Source organism: Raphanus sativus, chromosome 5 (genome assembly GCF_000801105.2).
Source record: "Raphanus sativus cultivar WK10039 chromosome 5, ASM80110v3, whole genome shotgun sequence".
NCBI classification, from domain to species: Eukaryota; Viridiplantae; Streptophyta; class Magnoliopsida; order Brassicales; family Brassicaceae; genus Raphanus; species Raphanus sativus.
Genome location: NC_079515.1, coordinates 24,824,646 through 24,845,851, shown reverse-complemented (window position 1 = coordinate 24,845,851; position 21,206 = coordinate 24,824,646). Strand labels below are relative to the sequence as shown.

The following is a 21,206-nucleotide window of genomic DNA, read 5'->3' as shown; positions in this document are numbered from 1 at the left end:
AAAAATAATTTTAGGCCATATAAAATGACTAATTTTTAATATTCTTAAGTTATTTATATGTTTTTTGAGTTTTTTAGTTAAACCTTTTTAATTCACATTTTATAATACTACATAAATCTAAATTTAGTATAATATATATCAAAAAAATCAAAAAAAAAAAAAAATTGGAGTGGGCTCCAGGGCGGTCGCACTGCCCGCCCTCCATACTAAGCCAGCTCTGTGCCCGGATTGATTTTTATTTATAGTTATAGATTTATATTAAATAGTATATGATGTTTGTTATGTATTAAATACATAATAGTAGTCTTAATTTGGTTTTGATGTTTAGAACCAAAATTTTCGAAAATATAAGATATTATCAAAATCCGAATACTGAATATTCATTCCAACCTGTAATTATAACATAAATTTGAAATATTGTAATATATTATCTTTGATATTGTTGCTGATATCAAATATTTGGTATAAATTGAAGCTGGTATAAAAATAAAAAATGCACAGATTTAGGGATATATTTGTTTCAAGGATATTTTATATTTTAAATAATAGATTTTGAATTTCTAATACATAAAATATATCTAAAACTATATAGAATGATGTTGTCGAAATCTGTATTTTATAGCATGCTATGTCTTTTTATGAACATACGATCGGGTGTTCCATTGATGATGTGTTTGGAAATATAATAGAGACTTGGGTATAAAATATGTGATATGTTTAAGAAGAAGAAGTGTTATGTTCTAACTACATATGATATGGTTTTCATAAAAAATATACCACAAGTCAAAAGCTCTTAAAATTTGTCAAAACAATTTATAGATTTTGATTTTGGTTTCATAATCTATCCATGAAAGTAGACCAGATTGATAAGTTTTAACCTATAGATTTTAAAACGTTGATGCGGATGACAAAATAAAACCGTATATGCAACTAAACCAATCTATTTATTATTATATGAGATTTTAATAAGTTCAATTTATTTCTCTCTGATCAACTGTTTGGTTCAGATTTAAAAATTTGGTTTGTTACTCAAATTTTTTTGCAGACAATAATTGCTTTAATTCAAATATTTTTAATATTTTCAATAAATATTTGTTCGTTTGCTTCTGAAAGTAAATGATGGAGGTTGTATTAGCAATTTAGCATACAACATGAAAAATATTCAGGTAAATTCATTCTCATAAAAATAAATTATTTTTCTTTTAAAGTTTTCATATTAGTAGAAATACATATATATCTAATATTAGTTGTATGGTTTCTTGAAAGCATTCACACTTTGTTAAAAAGATCTTAAAGAATTATCATTGAACAGTTATATTGTTTTTTGACTTAAAAAATAATATTTTTATTTCTAAGTCTATCTAATGATTTTCTGTAAAAAAATTTGATCTAGTTATTTATATTAAAATGTCATACGTGCATATGGTGAATCAAGTAACTAACTTTCTTTTACTATTTGATATTTATTCAAATAATTTTAAATACATTAAATTAAGATTATCTGTGATAAACTATTTGTATATAATTAAATTGTTTCTTAAGTTTTTACGTAAATACTTGACAAAATTTCCACAAAATATGGTAACAACACATAAATCGCCAACCTAAAAAGATGACCTGTTTAACAGGTAAAAAAGTGATTTGTCAATTTTTTCCAAAAAATATTTATTTAATTCATAAAATAAATAAAAATTAAAGAAAAAATATAAAATTAAATAGAAATTCATAAAATTAAATGAATATTCAGAAAATTAAATAAAAATTCAAAAATTAAATAAAATTCAGAAAATTAAATAGAAATTCAAAAAATAAACAAAAATTCAGAAAATTTAATAAAAATTCAAAAAATTAAATAAAAATTCAGAAAATTAAACAAAAATTCATAAAATTAAATAAAAATTCATAAAATTAAATAAAACTCAAAAATTAGTAAAAAATCATAAAATCAAATAAAATTCAGAAAATTAAAAAATAATCATAAAACTAACTAAATATCAGAAGTTAAATAAAGTTTCAAATAAAAAAAATAACTAATATTAAATCAAAAGACATAAATTAAATAAAAGATCATAAAATTAAATAAAAATTCATGAATTTCACAAATAACAATGTTTTTAACAACCATCAAATTGGCATTTTAATAGTGGAAATCGCATAATTCTTGTATTACACTAACTTTTAAACAATTTAATGGTTGTTAAAAACATTGTGACAAAAAAAAAAAAAAACTTTCCACTAGTCAACGGGCTTCGCATCCGCCTCGTTTTAGAACACATTTCTTGACACAAGGCGAAAGCTGTTTGGGAAAAGTTAAATCAGAAAACAATTTCATTACCACCCAGATTCTCTAAGGTTTTGTCATGTTCCTCTCTTTTGTCTCTTTTGGTTTGGCTTGTTACTAATTAGTTTTGGTTATTTTGTGTCTAAATTATGTCTGACAGTTTACAACGGTTGATTGGGTTTTTTTTTTTTTTTTTTGTGAAGAGATGGACATAATCAGTGGGTTGTCTGATGAACTGCTTCTGAAGATATTACTGTTTGTCCCGACAAAAGTTGCAGTATCCACAAGCATCTTGTCGAAACGTTGGGAGTATCTTTGGATGTTATTGCCTAAACTTGATTACGATGACTTGTGTTTTTCGGAGTCTGAAGCCAAGAGGCTACGGTCAGGACCGTCTTTTAATACGTGCAAGTGGAGCGGTCGAAAAATATAAATTACAATTCTTTGTTTTGTTTCTATAACCAACTAAAAATGCAATAAATTAGGAAGTTATTAGTATTTTTATCACTTATATATTTTGGAAAGTAAGAAATAGTTGTTGATGTGTGTTTAAATATTCAATTGTAGTATAGAAAGTCAATATTTTAATCTGATTATGTTTAGGAAAAAATATTAATAAGTGATTATAGATAGGGAGAAAAATATATATTTTCTTCACCGTTTTTTAAGGAAAAAAATAGCAAACACAAAGCAAAAAAAAATCTAGCCTACAATTTTTGTAGACAAGAAAAAAGAGTGTCTTGTCTTTTTTTCTAACTAGTATCTAGATTTTGTTACTCTATTATATTTATAGATTATAATTTCTAATTTGTATATAATAAACGTAAAAAAAAATTGAAAAAACTAAAAGAATGGCTAGAAAATGATCAAATTTGATGATTTGATCGATGATTTTGCATTAAAACCCATAAAATAGTGTTATTTAGATATAAAATAATTAAATTGATGTATTTATTTTATATTATAATGATATTTTGTAAAAAATTCTAAATTATTTTAGATTACTAAAAAATATCTTTTTTGAACAGGGTCCGTACACTGAGTGCCTTGTCTTTTTTTCTAACTAGTATCTAGATTTTGTTACTCTATTATATTTATAGATTATAATTTCTAATTTGGATATAATAAACGTAAAAAAAATTGAAAAACTAAAAGAATGGCTAGAAAATGATCAAATTTGATGATTTGATCGATGATTTTGCATTAAAACCCAGAAAATAGTGTTATTTAGATATAAAATAATTAAATTGATGTATTTATTTTATATTATAATGATATTTTGTAAAAAAAGTCTAAATTATTTTAGATTACTAAAAAATGTCTTTTTTGAACAGGGTCCGTATGTATAAAGTTTGAGACGGCACTGGCTACGGTGTTTCCTTGACAGAAATCTGCCATTACATAGAGCTCCGGTTATTGAAAGCTTCCGTCTCCGTCTTGAATCATGTAGTTCAAGTCTTAAACCGGAGAACATCAAAATGTGGGTTGTTATAGCTCTTTCTCGCTGCTTACTTGAGCTGGAGATTTTATATGAGTCTTATCCTGCTAAGCCAAACATTCTGCCGAGTGACTTGTATATCTGCAAATCTCTCGTGGTCTTGAAACTGGATGGTGAGATCCTCTTGGACGTTCCTCGAATGGTCTCTCTTCCTTCTCTCAAAACTCTGCAACTTCAAAGAGTGAGATATTTCAATGAAGAAACTCTTCAAATGCTTCTATCTAATTGCCCGGTTCTTGAAGATCTTGTGTTGGGTTTAGATGAGGAAGAAACTACTCAGAAGTTGACAGTTGTTGTTCCATCTTTGCAGAGTTTGTCACTCTCTATACCTAGAAAACATGATATCTATGGGTTTGTGATAGAAACTCCTGCTTTAAAATATTTCAAACTTTTGGATTATATATATAAGAGTCACTACTGTTTGGTTGAGAATATGCTTAACCTGATCGAGGCACATTTAGATGTTAGACTCCACGATATCAAGAGTCTTATTGGATCAATTGCATCTGTCAAGCGTCTTGAAATATGTTCAAAGGTAATCACTTTCTATTTATCAACTCGTTTTATGTAAAATCATTTCTCAGTAAACTTTGGTGTTGTGAGCAGACTATGCTCGATGAAGGTTTTGTCTTCAACCAGCTTGAACATCTGGAGGTATGTTTATCCACACTGGTTTTCCCGGAACAACTTGCCTGGCTGCTACAAGCTTCTCCTAACTTGAAGAGACTTGACATTTCTTTAATGGATGTAAGTTTGTTTGGTTAACTTTCTTTTTTTTTTAGGGTCTGATTCACAATCTGGTCTGAGTCTAATTTTTGGGGTTTGATATCAGGGTCACTTGTCTGGAGGTATGGGCAACTGGAACCAACCGAGTACTGTTCCTGAATGTTTGTTGTCGAGTCTACAAAGTCTCAGCTGGTTGAAATACACAGGAAAACCACAAGAGAGATATTGTGGTTTACATTTTGGAACATGCTCTTCACTTAAAGTCTGCAACAATCAAGTCAACTATTGGATCGGCTGTTCTAAAACTTGAGATGTTAATGGAGTTGGCACTTTCTTCAAGAGCTTCAGCAGCATGCCAACTCATGTTCGAATGAGTATTTTGATCATTAAAATTGGTCTTGTTCCTTGTATTCCTTGTATTTGTTTGTACTCTCGTTATGGTTTGTCTTCAACTTTGAAAACTTGTTATCCAAACTATCTATTTTATATGTTATATGATCAGATTATGTTGTTTGAGCTAAGTTATATGATCATATTTAATAGTTTATGGGTAAATAAGGAAACAGGATCGGTCGTGTATGAGGATGATCATGTTAATCTGTGTGTATCCATGTCAGCTGTGGTCGGAATTGTCCCCATTCGAAGACGCAATTGTTCCTCTGAGCAAGATACTTTCCTTGATTATCCATTGAGCCAAAACACTTTACTTTCTTTTAAGCATGGGCGTTCGGTTTCGGATCGAGTGATTCGGATTTTTGGATTTTCGGTCTTATGGTCATAAGTATCATTCGATTTTACTAATTATCGGATCGGGTTTGGTTCAGTTCCTTACGGATTCGGTTCAGATCGGATTCAACCAATGTTTAAAATCGTCTAAAAATATATTTTTCAAAACTTCGAAAATTGACAATTTTTTCAAAATATATAAATTATTTACAAATATAATTAAAAATTAGTTAAACTATATAAATTAACTAAAAATTATTCAAAATAACAAATAAAAAAAACTACAAAAATATTTTGAATATTCTAAAATATCTAAATCACCTTAAAATATATAAAAACATTAACATATCTAACTAATTTTGGATTATAAGTCCCGTTCGGATATTTTTGTAAAACAGTTCGGATTCGGTTTCGATTTTTCCGGTACTTCGACTTTCTTTTACAAAAAGCTTGATTATTAGTTTGACAGTTTTATGCTTAATTAGGACTGGCCCGCCCCTACGGACGGGATGATAATTTAAAAATAATTTAAATAGTTACTTTTAAAGAAAAAAATGTTTAGTTCTATATTAATATGAATCAGTACATTGTTATTCTTTATTCAGTTTCATTCTCATTACAATTAACTAAATTTTTCTTTATCATTTTATTCTGTTTTTATTTTAACGGTATTGTTGATTTATTTGTTTAGTTTGAAGTTATATAGTTTTATTCACTTTTTTACATTATTTTATATTGTTTGTCTCTTGTTCAAATATATAACTATATATCTTACTTTTACACAGTTGTGGATCTATGTTTATAGTTTTTTTAGAATTCTTGACATAAATATACGGACACATTGAAGAAGGAATGTCATATTATCCGACAGTTGTGGATCTATGTTTTATTTTATTGATATGATTTTCATATTTAAAATGTTATTTACTAATTTAATATTTTATTTTAAGTTTAAAGTTATCATTTTTATTAGATTAAACAATACATAAATTTTACTTTTTTGTACAAAAAAGTGTGCTAATATTTAGTTAATTATTAATATTATGGATTACTAACTGTTATTATTTTTATTCCAGAAAAACTATTATAATTATTAACTTAATATGTAAACTAATTATTTTAAATAGTAAAAAGAAAAGGAAAACAGGCTATTTAGAAATCAAAATATCCTCACGTTTTATAAAAGTTGATATTTAATCATATAAAATAAAATTCATAAAATATTTAAAAAGATAATTACATTTATGATTTTTTGGTATAAAACTGAATAAACAGTAAACTGACGATATATAAACTGAATCAAATCAAAGTAAATATGTTAGCTTTTTTATAAACCGGAATCTAAAAACCGAAAACACCGAATCAATATCCGGATTGAACACCCAGGTAATAAAGGTTTGCATTGCAGTAGTTAGAGAAGTAGTGGTTTTTGAATCTGTGTTCTTAATAAACCTCGTAATGATCGGAAGCCATGTGGAAAGTAGTAAAACATTTTTCCAGAAAACTCTTAACTTATGGTGGGAGATAGATACGTTGATCTCAAGAAACCTGCCATGTCAGTTCAGATTTGCATTCCCAAGTGTATTGAGGTTTTGAAAATGGAAGTTAGACATGGTTTCAATGTTTACGATTGACGAAGTATAATTGTGCAGGCTTTACTTGATGTGAGATGCCAATGCGTGGATGATAGTTTTCTGTGCAACTCCAGAGGATGTTTAAATTCAATTTATGAATCAAGTCATACTGGTAAAACTAAATAGGGTCGTTCTAATCTGTCTGTTAATTGTGTTGTTTAACAATTCATCCTACTACTTGACGTACACTGATCTCCATTTTAAAGTCTTAAGATTTGATACGGGGGCTGTAAAAAAAAAATTGATACCACTGAAACAAAAGTTTTGAAACCAAAACTAAAATGTAATAAGAAAATAACCAGATTTCACTGCGTTCGGTTAGAACGGAGAGTATTACTTAATTATTAGACTCGTACATGAAATTTTAGATAGCTAATGAGACTGTAACCTCTGTTTCTAACTCATAAACTCTTTGGTTGAATCTCTTAAGTGAAATGGGTCTTTTTGGGCATCAGAACTTTCTTGGGAGCAGAAGTTTCATAACCGGGGCTAACATCTGCATCAGCTTGAGGAGCCTGTGCTGTTGGGTCCACCGGACTCTTGATGATTTCAGAGAATCAAAACATATAGCTGTAAAATGAACTAAGTGGACGAACCTACAGAGGAGAGTTCAGTACGTAATTGTTCAGTTCAGCAAGAGTTACTGTTTAAATTTTTTGCATGTTTCCATACTTGGAAGATGTGAAGCTGTAACCATCATCAGATCAAGATAACTACTAAAAAATTAAACCGTCTTTGGAGAACAGCGTGTGTCAGATTTCACAAACAACAGTTAGTATGTAATCTCTTACGCTGCTAGAAAACTCTGGCCGGTGGACATTCATTGTCAAAATAGAAGTGTGTTTCAGAAGTAGCTCTACCAGAGCTCACACTGACCAAGACCATCAGAATCTGGAGCTCTACCAGAGCTCACACAGACCAAGACCACAAGGGTTTTAAAAAAAAGTGAACAATTCTTAGCGTGGCTTCTGGGGGCAATAATCACTAATTTGGCAATGAACGGCAAGAACTTCTATTGGTGGTTCAACTAATTTTACGATATTTCTGTTCATAAAACAATTAAACTTACTATTGAGAACAAGTTCCAATTCAGACTTGAAGTGGTCTAATGGGATTGTGTCAATTTGCTTGTTTGCTTGAATATTGAATCTGAAAGTTGCACTAGACGGTTCTTGATGTCATGTTTCAATAATATGGTTTCTTTCGGTTATAAAAGCAGAAAATAGTCAAGATCTAATAATGAATAAAGGAGGTGCTCAACTGCTAGCAAAGATGGTGACCAAAACAGATGATCCACAGACTCTAAGAATGGTAGCTGGTGCACGTGCACAAGATTTAGAATTTCAGTTCTAGTGACTTCTCAGTATCAGACATTGTTAAGTATATCTAATCATCTGCTGCACCAATGCATGTCTTCACTGTATAGCAGCATACACAACACCCAATATATTTCAAAAAGCTGTCTGTTGGGTATAATAAGCTTTTTGCGCAAAAAGAAAGAAGTTTCTCAGCTCATGAAAGAAGAGGAAGCGTGACAGAGATCGTAAGAATATCACTTTGACTCAAGTAGAGATGACAATGGCAGCTTAGCAAGGAAGATACTCAGATCAAAGCAATCTTATTAATTCAGACGACCTTTAAATAATTTTAAAAAAAAATCAGAGAAACAAGGCTTAAAACTATTCCCTCAGTCGTGTAACGTTGTTTCGGTCACAAGAAATCAGCATTAGCATGGTTAACCCATCATAGGGAGTTATAAAACTTCCAGCACTAATAAAAAAAAAAATGTTCCCTCAGAAATAAGTTACAAATCATTTAAAAACTATATCAGGTATACATTAGCTTTGTAAATAATCACAGGGAACCACCGGATCATACTTTTGAATAAATAAGAAAATCAAATAATTCGAAGGTTTAAGGGCTCAGAAAATGTTAAGAAAACAAATATTTTCCTTGGCCACAAAAGGCCTCATAATGAGCTGGGATAATAATGTTATCATCATAGCCAACTTAAACCCAAACCAATTTGCAAAACACAATTGAATACACCAAAATTGAGAAGATGATTAAAGCATAATCAATACGAACAAACTGATATTTAAGGTTCAGATACATATGTATTGAACATAGTTGTACTCCTAGACCACAAAAGGCCTCATAGAGCTGGGATTATATGCTATCATCATCACCGTAATTCACATAAATTTTAAACAAAAAAAAAACAATTCAAGAAAACCAATCAACAACACTGTAAATATAAACTAAAACGAAAGAGCCAGAAAGACGAATTAGTAGACACAAGGTAACAGGAATCTTTAATGGACACGAGAAGTCAAAGAGACTGGAGACGCTGTATAGGTGGACTCATCGAAAAGTGATTTATAAAAACAGCTTTAGGGTTTTTCATACCAAACTGTTAGGTAGGTGTCATCTCCTTCTATATTGGCTGGCCCAGTAAAGATACATGAAAGCTCGGCCCATAATCCCCACTAAAGCTTTGTAGTTCATAATCTTCCATCTTCCTCCTCGTCGATTCCTCTCCTCAGTACTAACACAAATGCTTTCGCAGTCTTGTGGTCACACTTCCTGTTTATCTTGTGATTCCGGTTCCCCGGGGAACATCACCTAACCATCCAGATTCTCTAAGGTTTTGTCATGTTCCTCTCTCTCTCTCTTGTCTCTCTGGTTTCGCCTTTTATTTTTTAAACTAATTAGTTTTGGTTAGTCATTAAAGATGTTTTTCTTCTGTTTTGCGTTTAGATACTGCCGAAAATTATAGCGGGTTTGGTTGTTAAAAGAGATGGACAGAATCAGTGGATTGTCTGATGAACTGCTCGTTAAAATTTTACTGTTGGTTCCGACAAAAGTAGCTGTATCCACAAGCATCTTGTCGAAACGGTGGGAATATCTTTGGATGTGGTTGCCTAAACTCGAGTACGGTCGCAAATATTGTTCAGAGTCTGAATGCGAGAAGCTACGGTGTTTCCTTGACAGAAACCTGCCGTTACATAGAGCTCCGGTTATCGAGAGCTTCCGTCTTAAATTGTGTAATTCACGTTTCAAACCGGAGAATATCAGCATGTGGGTTGTAAACGCAGTTTATCACAACGTACGGGAGCTGAAGATAGCATATGAGTCTCATCAGGCTAACCCAAACATTCTCCCGAGTAACTTGTTTACTTGCAAATCCCTAGCGATCCTGAAACTTGTTGGTGAGATCCTCTTGGATGTTCCTCGAATGGTTTCTCTTCCCTCTCTCAAAACATTGAAACTTCAAAAAGTGAGTTTCTTCAAAAAGTGAAGAAACTCTACAACGGCTTCTATCTAGCTGCCCAATTCTTAGAGATCTAGTGATGGATTTAGTTGATAAAAACATTACGGGGAAGTTGACTATTGCTGTTCCATCTTTGCAGAATTTGGCATTCTATTGTAATGATATAGATGGGTTTGTGATAGAAACCCCTGCTTTGAAATATTTCAAACTCGTGGATTATAATTATAAGAGTCACTACTGTGTGATTGAACCTATGCCTAACCTGATCGAGGCACGTTTAGATGTTGAACTCGACGATATCAAGAGTCTTATTGGGTCAATCTCATCTGTCAAGCGTCTTTCAATATGTTCAATGGTAAATTATTTTCTATCAACTCATTTTTGTGTAAAATCATTTTGTTCTGTCAGTAATTTTGTTATACTGTGTGTGTGCAGGCTATGCTTGATGAAGGTTTTGTCTTCAACCAACTTGAACATCTGGAGTTATGTTTATGCAAAGAGCATTTCTCGATTCAACTTTTACGGCTGCTCAAAGTTTCTCCTAAGTTAAAGAGACTACACCTTTTCTTCATGAATAGTGTAAGTTTGTTAATTAAATTTTTTATAAGGTCTGATGATGCATCATAACCTAGTGTCAATCTAATTATTTTGTTTGATCTCAGGATCATTATCTTCAACAAGAAATGGACGACTGGAATGAACCAAGTACTGTTCCTGAATGTATGTTATCCAGTCTACAAAGTCTCAGCTGGTCGGAGTACACAGGAGAACCACAAGAGAGAGAGGTTGTGGTTTACATCCTGAAACATGCTCTTCACTTAAAGACTGCAACAATCGAGTCATCTGAGTCGGAAGTTCCAAAATTTGAGATGTTGAAGGAGTTGTCACTTTCTCCCAGAGCTTCAGCTGCATGCCAACTCATGTTTGATTGAGTATTTTCATCATTAAAATTTGGCCTGTTATTTGAATTTTTTCTTGTATTTGCTCGGACTCGTTGGTTTGTCTTCAACTCAGAGAAGTTGTTTTCTACAATTTTCTTTCTATATGGTAAGAGCTAAGTTATATGATCTTTTTCATAGTTTGTAATTTAAATGCAGACCAGAGAAACATTTTAACTGAAGAGAGAGAAAAACACTTGGTGCACTTACAATGTTGGAGCCACAGTAAAAAATGATCCGTCGTGTATAAATACGATCATTTGAGTGTATTTTCCACGTGAGTCTTGGTAGAAGTTGTTGCCATTCGAAGACGCAATAGCTTGACTCAACAGAATACTTCCTCTGGCCTTTCTCTACCATCTCCAAGTCGTTTAGTCAAAAAAACAAAAAGTTAATATATACCAATAGCTCGATCATTTTTTTTTCTGAAAATCAATCAAAAAAATAAATCTTGAAAACAACGTTTAGTTAATTATCATTTTCATAAATTAGCTGACATTTGTTAATAAAAATCTGCCTATCCTATACACATTACAATATATTATGTAAAATTAATCATAATATTTTCATTAATTGAAATCCTTTTCTTATTGGATGGGGTAAAAAAGGAGTGTAACAATACCAAAAACATAATTTCTCCTAAAAAATGATTTAGAGAATATCTGATATTTCAAAAATATAAAATGTTTCAATATTTTAAAAATAAACTTTATTTTATTTGAAAAATGATTGAACAGTAATATTTTAATTTTAAGCAAAAATAAATAAACAATATTTTGCTGCTTTATTCACTACAAAAAATGGTTGTAATACATCACTTAATTAGTATCAGAAAAATAAGTGATACTAATTTATATCATTTATTGATAAATATGATACTATAATAATTTTAATTAATTATCAATATATGTAGTTCATTTGTTTTGGTTGAAAATTTTGATGACGCTAAATCTTTATATTTTCTAAATTTAAAATATTCAGTATAAATTATTTAAAGAAAATCTGTGTATTTATTTCTTATCTTTAAAACTGTTTTACTTTCATAATTGATTCATATGAGTTTTGAACATATTTAATAGTTAATATATCAATATATATATATATATATATATATATATATTGATAAATTCCCATGAAAGTTATAACTGACAGTAAGTAATTATTTAATAATGAAACCGAAAAGCTCAATTTTTAAATATCTGTCCATAGGTTTAAAATATCTAATTAATTAAATAGATAAGCTAATTAAAAGAAATCTGAAATTTACAATGACTATGCCAAATTTTGCCTTAAATAAATTTATTTTCAAATTTATTTCTCTAATCTTTTTTAAAAAAATATTTATGTTATTAAATACAATATTGGTTATACGGAATACAATAATATATCCTAATTTATCTCCTATCCTATTTTATCTCACCCACAAACCCACATCTTTTAGAACCCCAAAGTCTTCTTCTTCTACATTTACAATTCTTTCTTAAAATCTATCGACACAGTTTTTAAAAGTAATAAAATCTGATCCTTGATCATCTTTTATCCTTGTTTCTTTAATTTTCTGGCATGTTATATTTTTTATTTTCTCTTATATTTATTTTTCTGTGTTCTTCACATGATTTTCTATTTACAATGATTATTGATAGTTCAAAAATCATGAAGACATGGTGAACTTCAAGATCAATGGAGGTATGTAACTAATCATTATAAATGTGTGTTTTCTCGAAATAAAAACAGAAAATTAAGATGCTTTAAATTGCTATGCAAATGATACTTATAAACAATTACCTTTACTCTAGAGGGGATTATCAAGAGTTTTCACTAAATTAAGTTTACTAATCTTTTTATATTTTGTAGGATAAAAATATGTTCAAGTATCAAGATCCATCTCCATCGTTGGATAAGTTGCAATTATTGTTCTACAAGGAGAAAGAAAGAGTATACAAAAAATACTGGAGTGTGTAAGATGGAATGAAGAAATTTGAAACAAAAGCAAGAATGGTGGCTGAAATCTATATGGATTATTTTTATATGTTTTTAAATCATTTTTTAAATCGTGATGTATAATAACAGATAAAAATAATGAAAGTTTTTAATTTAGTTATCTTATTGAAATATTAATTTATATTGGAATTATATTTTTGTTATGTAAAATTTAATTAATAAAATAACAATTCCGTAATTATTTTGTTATTAATCAAATATTTTTAATTTTTTGACGTAATTATTAAAAATTCAATTATTTTAACTGATAGAAATATTTGCATCATTTAACATTATTGATTTAAAAACTAACATCATTTATTAGAAATGACACATATTAACATCATTTATGTAAATGATGCAAATAATTTATATTTTTACATCAATTATTAAACGAATTGATGTAAATTGTTTGCATCACCACTTTCAGAGTCACTTTTTTAAGTGATGTAAAATTCTTTTACATCACTTATAAATAATGCAAATATTGAAAATAAATGATGTTAAAACATTTTTGTAGTGATTTATGACTAGATAGTTCATTTAAATTTAAATTAATTATAGTATCATCTTTCTAAAAGTAAGTTTTTTTTTTAATTCTTGTGATGTTAACCAAAACATTTGGCATTATGGAATGCATGGAGTAGTATATGAATCCAAATCTAACTAAATGGTATAATAACAAAAATATCAAAAAAAAAATATACAAAATTACTGGACCAAACCTTAAACTACATATACTTAAATCAAACTAAAATTTAATAATAATAGACATAAAGTCTACTATAACTGATTTGTTGCACTTAAATTAATTAATTATTTCTAACGCTTTTGTCTAGAATCAAACCGAACCGTAAAACAAAAACTTTCAAAAACCGAAATAAAATTGATTCGCAGGTAAAGAGTGTAAGACCAATTTTCTAAACCGTACCAAATAACCAAATCTGAGAAGCAGTCATAACTCATGACTAAGACAATGTTTGCCAACAGAGTTTATTCTACTCTTCCTACCCACTAATGTGTGGTTGTGTGGCTCATAAAAATCACACACTTAACCACTTCCAATCTCCAGAAAGAAAAATAAAAAAAAAATGGCTCTCCGATCTGTCAAAACGCCGACCTTGACACCTCCCGGCGTCGTCTTCATCTCATCCTCAATTATCAACAAGCCTCAATCTCTCAGATTCGTCTCCTCATCACTCGCCGTCCGCTCCAATCTCAAACTCAAACCATCTCCCCACGCCGCGAAGTTCCGATGCTCCGCTTCTTCGTCGGCGTCGCTCACGCCGCAGCTCAGAGATACGCTCGAGAAGCTGGTGAAATCGGAGAAAGTGGTGCTGTTCATGAAAGGGACGAGGGATTTCCCGATGTGCGGATTCTCGAACACGGTGGTGCAGATCCTGAAGACTCTCAACGTTCCTTTCGAAGACGTGAACATTCTCGAGAACGAGATGGTGAGGCAAGGGCTTAAAGAGTACTCCAGCTGGCCGACGTTTCCTCAGCTTTACATCGGCGGCGAGTTTTTCGGGGGCTGCGATATCACTCTCGAGGCGTTTCAGAGTGGTGAGTTGCAGGAGGCTGTGGAGAGAGCTATGTGCTCGTGAAGCTGATCTTTTTTATCCTGAACGAAGGTGCTGTTGATGTGTTAAAAGAGTCTATGTCTGGTAACATTGAGAGACATGCTGTATGATGGAACTATACACTATGGTTATAGAACAACTAAGTGTCTGAAAAAAAAAAATCCGTACTTTACTGTCTTAGAGTCTCCTTATTGATTAAGATCCCTTTTTTTTTTACATGTGCCTTTATCTTTCATTAGTTTGGTTACAAAGATTTAGTCTTTGAAAAAAAAAAAAAGATTTAGTCTTTGAAGGTTTCAGTATCTTCCTGAGTATTAGACTTTGTCTCCGTCTAGCGTCATGTGTTGTTCTCATTATTGAAGATGAGTCTGAATGAGAAACAGAGTTATTAAGATATTTAGAATCAATGCAACTCTCTGTACAGCTCTCTATGTTAGTTGTTATAGAATCAAGTTGTTAGTTAGTTACAGTAGGTGGCTGATGTAAAGCACTATATAAACAACTTGTAAATAATGCTCTTGAACATATTCACTAACTTGTGAGAGCTTCTTTGGAAACAAATCTCCGTGCCGATTAAAAACCGCAGGCTAGATCTTGACGATCACTCTACTTTAGTGCAGGTCCTAGGGAAAGCATGGTCATATGCACAACCACCTCTGCTTTAGTTGCAAGGGTCTAGAGCAATGTCCTAGTCTCTGAACAACAAAACGGCTGAATTTCTCCAGCTGCAAACAGAAAATAAATAGAAGAAGCCTTGGTTTAACATCCATAGCTAGCAACATTTATCAATCTAATCTCATTCAGAATCATCATCTACGATGTTGCCTTCATTGGAATTTTTTTTCACACTACTGGATTTAGACTCCATTTTCTAAAAAAAAAATCTCTGTGGTTTGAAAAGATATTTTATAAAAAAAAAAAATCAGTCAGTGACTACTCAAATCGTAAGGGAAGACCACAAAAGGTTTTGATTTAATTTCTTGTGGTATACGGTAATACCAATATTTTGGACGCTTTCTAGATTTTTTTTTTTTATCTTTGCAGAAGATAAATGGCAAAAGAGGTAATAACTTAGATTCTTGCCTATGTCTGAACCACTCAGAGCAGATAGAGATATCAACATGATATAGAGACTACACGTGGCCCAATGAGATAGCCAAGCAAGCTCACTCTAGCCAATAGCAATCTGAATTTAGATTCGCATCCTACAAAACCTTACTTATACGGATCACTCTTACACACTGACAACATCCAACACACACCTCTCCTTCACATCTTTCTTCTTTGTAGTAAACAAACAGAAAGGCAGAGAGAGAGATATATCGGAGAATACAATGGCGTCGAACTCGCTCATGAGCTGCGGCATCGCCGCCGTATACCCTTCCCTTCTTTCTTCTTCGAAGTCTAAATTCGTCTCCTCCGGATTTGCCCTCCCCAACGCCGGGAACGTTGGCCGCATCAGAATGGCTGCTCACTGGATGCCCGGCGAGCCGCGTCCCGCTTACCTCGACGGTTCTGCTCCAGGGTACGCCAATCACATCTCTGTACTCTGTTTCTTGCTCAAATTTGAAAACTTTATGTCTATATTGCTCAGTTTGTTAGATATGTATTTGATGATGATGTTTGGGTTTTAATTTCTACACTGGATGCTGTTTAAAGTTATTGGGTACACATCGCCATGATTCACAAAGCAGAAAGTAGTCTCCTTTTACTCTGTTTCTTGCATACTATGAAGCATCTCTGTACTCTGTTTCCTGCTCAAATTTGAAATCTTTATGTCTGTGTTGCTCAGTTTCCTAGATATGTATTTGATGATGATTATTGGGTTGTGATTGCTACATTAGATTCTGTTCAAAGTTTCAGTCTTTAAGTTATTAGGTACACATCACATGATCAGGATCAGAAAGTCATCTCCTTTTACTTTGTTTCTTGCATACTATGAAGCACCTTACATGTGCGTCTTGCATTCTCTGTTTCAGTTTTTAAACCTATTTGGTACTAAAATGGTGCAGTGACTTTGGGTTTGACCCGCTTGGACTTGGAGAGGTTCCAGAGAATCTTGAGAGATACAAAGAATCAGAGCTCATCCACTGTAGATGGGCTATGCTTGCTGTTGTAAGTTTCAACATTTACTTCAATATCCAACCTTTTAGTTCTTTTTAAGTTGGTGGTTAATGTTTTTGGTGTGGAATGCAGCCAGGGATTTTGGTACCAGAGGCTTTGGGATACGGAAACTGGGTCAAGGCTCAAGAATGGGCAGCAGTACCTGGAGGACAAGCCACTTACTTGGGAAACCCAGTCCCATGGGGTACTCTGCCCACAATCTTGGCTATAGAGTTCTTAGCTATTGCCTTTGTTGAGCACCAGAGGAGCATGGAGAAAGACCCTGAGAAAAAGAAGTACCCTGGAGGTGCATTTGACCCTCTTGGATACTCCAAAGACCCTAAGAAGTTTGAGGAGTTGAAAGTTAAGGAGATCAAGAACGGTATACAAACACATTACACACATGTTACCTTGCTTTGATCATCTCTTAATTAAAAAAAAATGTATATCTAATGTTTATGTGTTGTTATTGGGTGTGTATGTCAGGGAGGCTTGCGTTGTTGGCCTTTGTAGGCTTCTGTGTGCAGCAATCGGCTTACCCAGGGACAGGACCATTGGAGAACTTGGCTACTCACTTGGCTGATCCATGGCACAAAAACATTGGCGATATTGTTATCCCTCTGAACTAGTGGCTTGTAAAAAAAATAGTAATGTGTCCTATGATGAGCTTCATGTGTATCAAAACTCTCTGTAATGAAAATACAGATTGTGAAACCTATGATGTTTTGTCTTGGTGATCGACTGCTTCGTGTGAGCTTGAATTCTCTGTGGTTTTACTATTTGTAATATCATATTCCTGATGTTTCATTGAAACAATATTTAAAATCATTTAGATTATCAGACTTTGTGGCTTTGAGGTTTAGTAAATATTCACATATTATCTACTTCATTATAGAAGAAACATTGTAGTCGTTGATAGTTCATATCTTTTGGTTACTATTTCTAACTTAGATGTATTAACTTTCCTTAAAAAATGAGATGATAATACACTTGTTTGTTTTGTTTTACCAACTTAGATATATATACCAACTCACGCAAGACGCATGTAAATTACCTAGTCAATTTACGTTTGAGTTTGAAGTTTTTAATATTTTGATGTCAACTACTTGTAAAACGACGTAATCTGTCTGAAGAAACAAGAATTCGATAAGGATATGATATGTCATATCATTCCTCTCAGGTTCATAAAATGAAATTGAGCAACAAGGAAATGGAAATTAATGAGTAATCTTACCAGTAAGCGGTTGATATTTGATTGGATGATTGAGAACACTAATAAGGTTTAAAAACTTTTGCAGTATGGAATAACCAAATTTACAAGTGTTTTCAGGTCCGCAGCTACATGGGAAATGCTAAGGCCTAGAGGAGAGCTAAAGGACTGGTTTGATGTTGTTTGGTTCAAGGGAGCAATCCCCAAGCTCAGTTTCACAATGTGGATTGCGAATTATGATCGGCTGCCTACCAGATCAAGACTTGCGGCATGGGGTCTGCCGGTTTCGCCGCTCTGTCCTTTCTGCACCCAGCATGACGAAACCAGAGACCATCTCTTCATCTCCTGCACCTACAGTCAAGACGTTTGGCGTGGAGTGCTCGTGCGTTGCCAGCCCAACACAGCAGCGATCACCTCCTGGTCTGAACTGCTGTCTTGGATCAGGAATCCATCCCGCTCCCGGCGACTCACTCTCTTACGGAAGCTAGCTGCTCACTCTGTCATCTATCACATATAGAAGCAGAGAAATAACCTAGTGCACAATCAGACATCCATTCCGGCCTCTACTGTTTTTAGAGCCATTGATAAAGAGGTTAAAAACATCATCTCGGCTAGAAGGCTGAGGAAAAAGTTTAGCTCTATTATGAGACTGTGGCTAAGATAATAGCCGGTTAATCATTTCTTTGTATCCATCTTGTTTTTTCTTTCTTTTTGCCAAGATGATACAGATCAAAAGATCACTTGTAAAATCTACTCTTTCATTCTATGATATTTACAATTTAGCAAAAAAGAATAACCAAATTTATAAAGAAAAAAGTCTGTTTCTTTTGTATTTGGTCAGTGGTGATTTATCTTACGGACGAAGACAGAACCATGTCTTATATTTTATTAGAAAACTTAGAGCGGACTGATTGTCGGTATGTTCTTTTTAGAGTTATGGAGTTTCAGTCCGCATATTTCCAAGTTACTTTTCCTTTGGCAGATAATGCAAACTACTACAATTTTAGTAGGGAAATTAGGCTAAATAACAAAAAAAAGAAAAACAAAAAAACACAGACACACACGTAAATTCACTAATTACCCAAAATCACCCCTTTCTCATACTTTTTCGTCCTATCTCTCTTTATAGGTTAAAGCAATTGTGATAAAATAATAAGAAGAAAAAGCAAAATATGTGTCACAGTGCTCTTGGATAACTCCAAATACGCAAATAAGTTTAAGGAACTGCAAGTTAGAGGAGATTAAGAACAACGTAAACCAAACACGCAAACATGTTATCTATCTTGACCATTAATATGGTCAATGATCTTGAGATAAAATCTGAGGAAAAATCAAAGTAGTGTTTGTAAATAAAATAACTATATTACAACATGTGACAAATTTCATATAGTAAAAGATGATATATTATCTTTCCTAATCACATCCACGTATGATTGAAAGATAAGTTGTGTTGTTTTTGTCATATGCGTGGGGGCTTGCTTCAATTTTCTGTCCCATTGACTCAGAACAGATCTGGATAGTGGTGGTGGATACAGATTTTATTATTATTACTACTCATCTACCAACAAGGTAAACACTTTAATTTATTTTATTTTATTCTCTCCTATTTTTGGATATTATTCCTTTTAAATTTATTTTTAGTTGATTTTCATTGGCTCAAGATCTAAAGTTTCATTTACATATAAACCTAAAAGAAAACAAGTTTCAATCCTCCCACCAAACTTTCTGCTGGTACTCCCTCATTTAGGTAAATCTTCCTTCCTCTGTTCTTGTTACCTGTAAATGTTATGTTTCTCTCAAGAACTTTAGCTTATCCCTAAGAAAATATTTGGATCTAGAATGCATCTGATTGGATCTTGATTACATTATGTTCCAGAAAGATCCTTCTTAATGAAACAGAAGTAGTTCTGCATTTAATGACTTAATATTTTTTTGTTGCTTTATAGATGAAGATTTGTTAATGAATATGAACAGCAATGTCAAACAATCTATCTTTTTTTTTTGGTTTTTGTATTGAATTTTCATCCTTGATAATGTATTGAGATTTTTCTGAGGAATCTGGTATTCTTGTTTTATGAATCTTTTTAGGTTTTCCCACAAGCTGATTGATGAATATGTCAATGAGGTAAAACTAAACCAACCCCCTTTCATGTAAACAGTATCATGCTTTATTGAGTTCGGTTTTAATATAATGTTTGTGTTCCTAGCAGCTTGTGTGGAAACCTTTGATATTCTTTGTTGAATGTTGGTATAATCGAATTTATTTCGGAAAGGAATGATCATTCGATTGAATCACAACAATGGAGCTTTTTACTGCAAATTGTCTGTCCACGGAAAACAAACCTCTTGAGCTTTCAAAACTGGCCATAGAAGATAAAAGCTCGGTTAAAAAGAACACTGAAAGCACCATTACACCTGTGGATCATGGTACATATTTCACAACTAGCTTAACAAAGATCATTGTTTTACCAATCTTTGCTCTTGGTTACGTAGCATAACAACCATACTTCTGTTTCTTGTCGGAGAAACCACAAGGGATTAAAACTTGTTGGTTCTGTAATTTTGAAACTATTTGTTCTGGAGCACTATTTACAAGCATATTTACTGGTTGTAGGTGTAAAGCTGTGGCAAGAGAACAGAGAAAAATGGGTGGGAGATCAATCTAGACAGAGAAAAAAAACTACAAAGGATCAGATTATAAGGTTATTTTAACAATGGGATCATGTTTCTCTTGTTGTGTAGTTTTAATATTCTAGTGATGTATACTCTTTAACATAATCTTGAATCTCATGTAGTTGGTCCACTACATATGAAGATCTTCTCTCATCTCATGAACCTTTCTCTGAGTCGATTCCTTTACCCGTAAGATTTGATCTAATCTCATTTATTCAACGAAGCTAAAAAATCATTCTCAAATAACTGAATTGCCCGTCTGATGTTTGTGTAGGAGATGGTGGACTTTCTGGTCGATATATGGTATGACGAAGGCCTTTACGATTAGAAGAAGAATCAAACAATGCCATCAAATCGAACAAAGAACAAAGAAAAAAAGAGATTCAATTAAAAATCACTAGGAGTTGCGAAAACATCTACTCACATACTCCATTTGTGACCACTCACATACTCCATTTGTAACACTTGTATGATTGTTAAATGAGAACAAAACTGATTCCAAATAAGTCTTGTTACTTTAATGCAAACACACAACATCAGTGAGAAGACTTGAGTTTGATCCATACTCAATCATACACAGGAG

General features: G+C 32.2%; 3 protein-coding genes, 3 non-coding genes and 2 pseudogenes across 7 annotated transcripts; 5 read left to right on the top strand and 3 right to left on the bottom strand.

Annotated features, from left to right (window-relative positions):
* Positions 1–2,486: 2,486 nt before the first annotated feature.
* LOC108860565 (FBD-associated F-box protein At4g10400-like) lies at positions 2,487–5,020 on the top strand (annotated as a pseudogene).
* A 3,048-nt stretch (positions 5,021–8,068) lies between these two features.
* Positions 8,069–11,208, top strand: LOC108860355 (FBD-associated F-box protein At4g10400-like; annotated as a pseudogene).
* Positions 8,546–8,619, bottom strand: LOC130495378 (small nucleolar RNA snoR53Y). Its single transcript, XR_008934649.1, has one exon. It is a non-coding gene; the product is annotated as a small nucleolar RNA snoR53Y (small nucleolar RNA).
* Positions 8,780–8,879, bottom strand: LOC130495368 (small nucleolar RNA snoR69Y). The gene has a single exon (XR_008934639.1). It is a non-coding gene; the product is annotated as a small nucleolar RNA snoR69Y (small nucleolar RNA).
* On the bottom strand, positions 8,962–9,061 carry LOC130495367 (small nucleolar RNA snoR69Y). Its single transcript, XR_008934638.1, has one exon. It is a non-coding gene; the product is annotated as a small nucleolar RNA snoR69Y (small nucleolar RNA).
* Positions 11,209–14,093: 2,885 nt separating the features above from the next.
* On the top strand, positions 14,094–14,851 carry LOC108859355 (monothiol glutaredoxin-S14, chloroplastic). Its single transcript, XM_018633250.2, has one exon. The coding sequence runs from the start codon at positions 14,149–14,151 to the stop codon at positions 14,659–14,661; it is 513 nt and encodes a 170-aa protein (XP_018488752.1). The 5' UTR covers positions 14,094–14,148; the 3' UTR covers positions 14,662–14,851.
* A 1,030-nt stretch (positions 14,852–15,881) lies between these two features.
* LOC108856735 (chlorophyll a-b binding protein 6, chloroplastic) lies at positions 15,882–17,582 on the top strand. Its single transcript, XM_018630606.2, has 4 exons — positions 15,882–16,162; positions 16,650–16,752; positions 16,834–17,122; positions 17,227–17,582. The coding sequence occupies exons 1-4, from the start codon at positions 15,972–15,974 to the stop codon at positions 17,367–17,369; spliced, it is 726 nt and encodes a 241-aa protein (XP_018486108.2). The 5' UTR covers positions 15,882–15,971; the 3' UTR covers positions 17,370–17,582.
* A 1,993-nt stretch (positions 17,583–19,575) lies between these two features.
* Positions 19,576–21,187, top strand: LOC108859337 (uncharacterized). Of its 2 annotated transcripts, XM_018633232.2 has the most exons (6): positions 19,576–19,697; positions 20,039–20,075; positions 20,161–20,377; positions 20,565–20,652; positions 20,746–20,812; positions 20,898–21,187. In XM_018633232.2, the coding sequence occupies exons 3-6, from the start codon at positions 20,251–20,253 to the stop codon at positions 20,949–20,951; spliced, it is 336 nt and encodes a 111-aa protein (XP_018488734.1). In that variant the 5' UTR covers positions 19,576–19,697; positions 20,039–20,075; positions 20,161–20,250; the 3' UTR covers positions 20,952–21,187. The 2 variants fall into 2 exon arrangements, with proteins under 2 accessions (XP_018488734.1, XP_018488736.1); XM_018633234.2 differs by lacking the exon at positions 20,039–20,075 and having other exon boundaries at positions 19,595–19,697; positions 20,224–20,377.
* The last annotated feature ends 19 nt before the right edge of the window (positions 21,188–21,206 follow it).

Bases quoted from the DNA above. Each gene is read 5' to 3' on its own strand.
- LOC108856735 (XM_018630606.2), top strand. From the start codon at position 15,972: ATGGCGTCGAACTCGCTCATGAGCTGCGGCATCGCCGCCGTATACCCT. The intron at 16,163-16,649 runs GTACGCCAATCA...AAAATGGTGCAG, and splicing joins CTCGACGGTTCTGCTCCAGG to TGACTTTGGGTTTGACCCGC. The intron at 16,753-16,833 runs GTAAGTTTCAAC...TGTGGAATGCAG, and splicing joins GATGGGCTATGCTTGCTGTT to CCAGGGATTTTGGTACCAGA.
- LOC108859337 (XM_018633232.2), top strand. From the start codon at position 20,251: ATGGAGCTTTTTACTGCAAATTGTCTGTCCACGGAAAACAAACCTCTT. The intron at 20,378-20,564 runs GTACATATTTCA...TACTGGTTGTAG, and splicing joins CATTACACCTGTGGATCATG to GTGTAAAGCTGTGGCAAGAG. The intron at 20,653-20,745 runs GTTATTTTAACA...AATCTCATGTAG, and splicing joins ACAAAGGATCAGATTATAAG to TTGGTCCACTACATATGAAG.
- LOC108859355 (XM_018633250.2), top strand. From the start codon at position 14,149: ATGGCTCTCCGATCTGTCAAAACGCCGACCTTGACACCTCCCGGCGTC.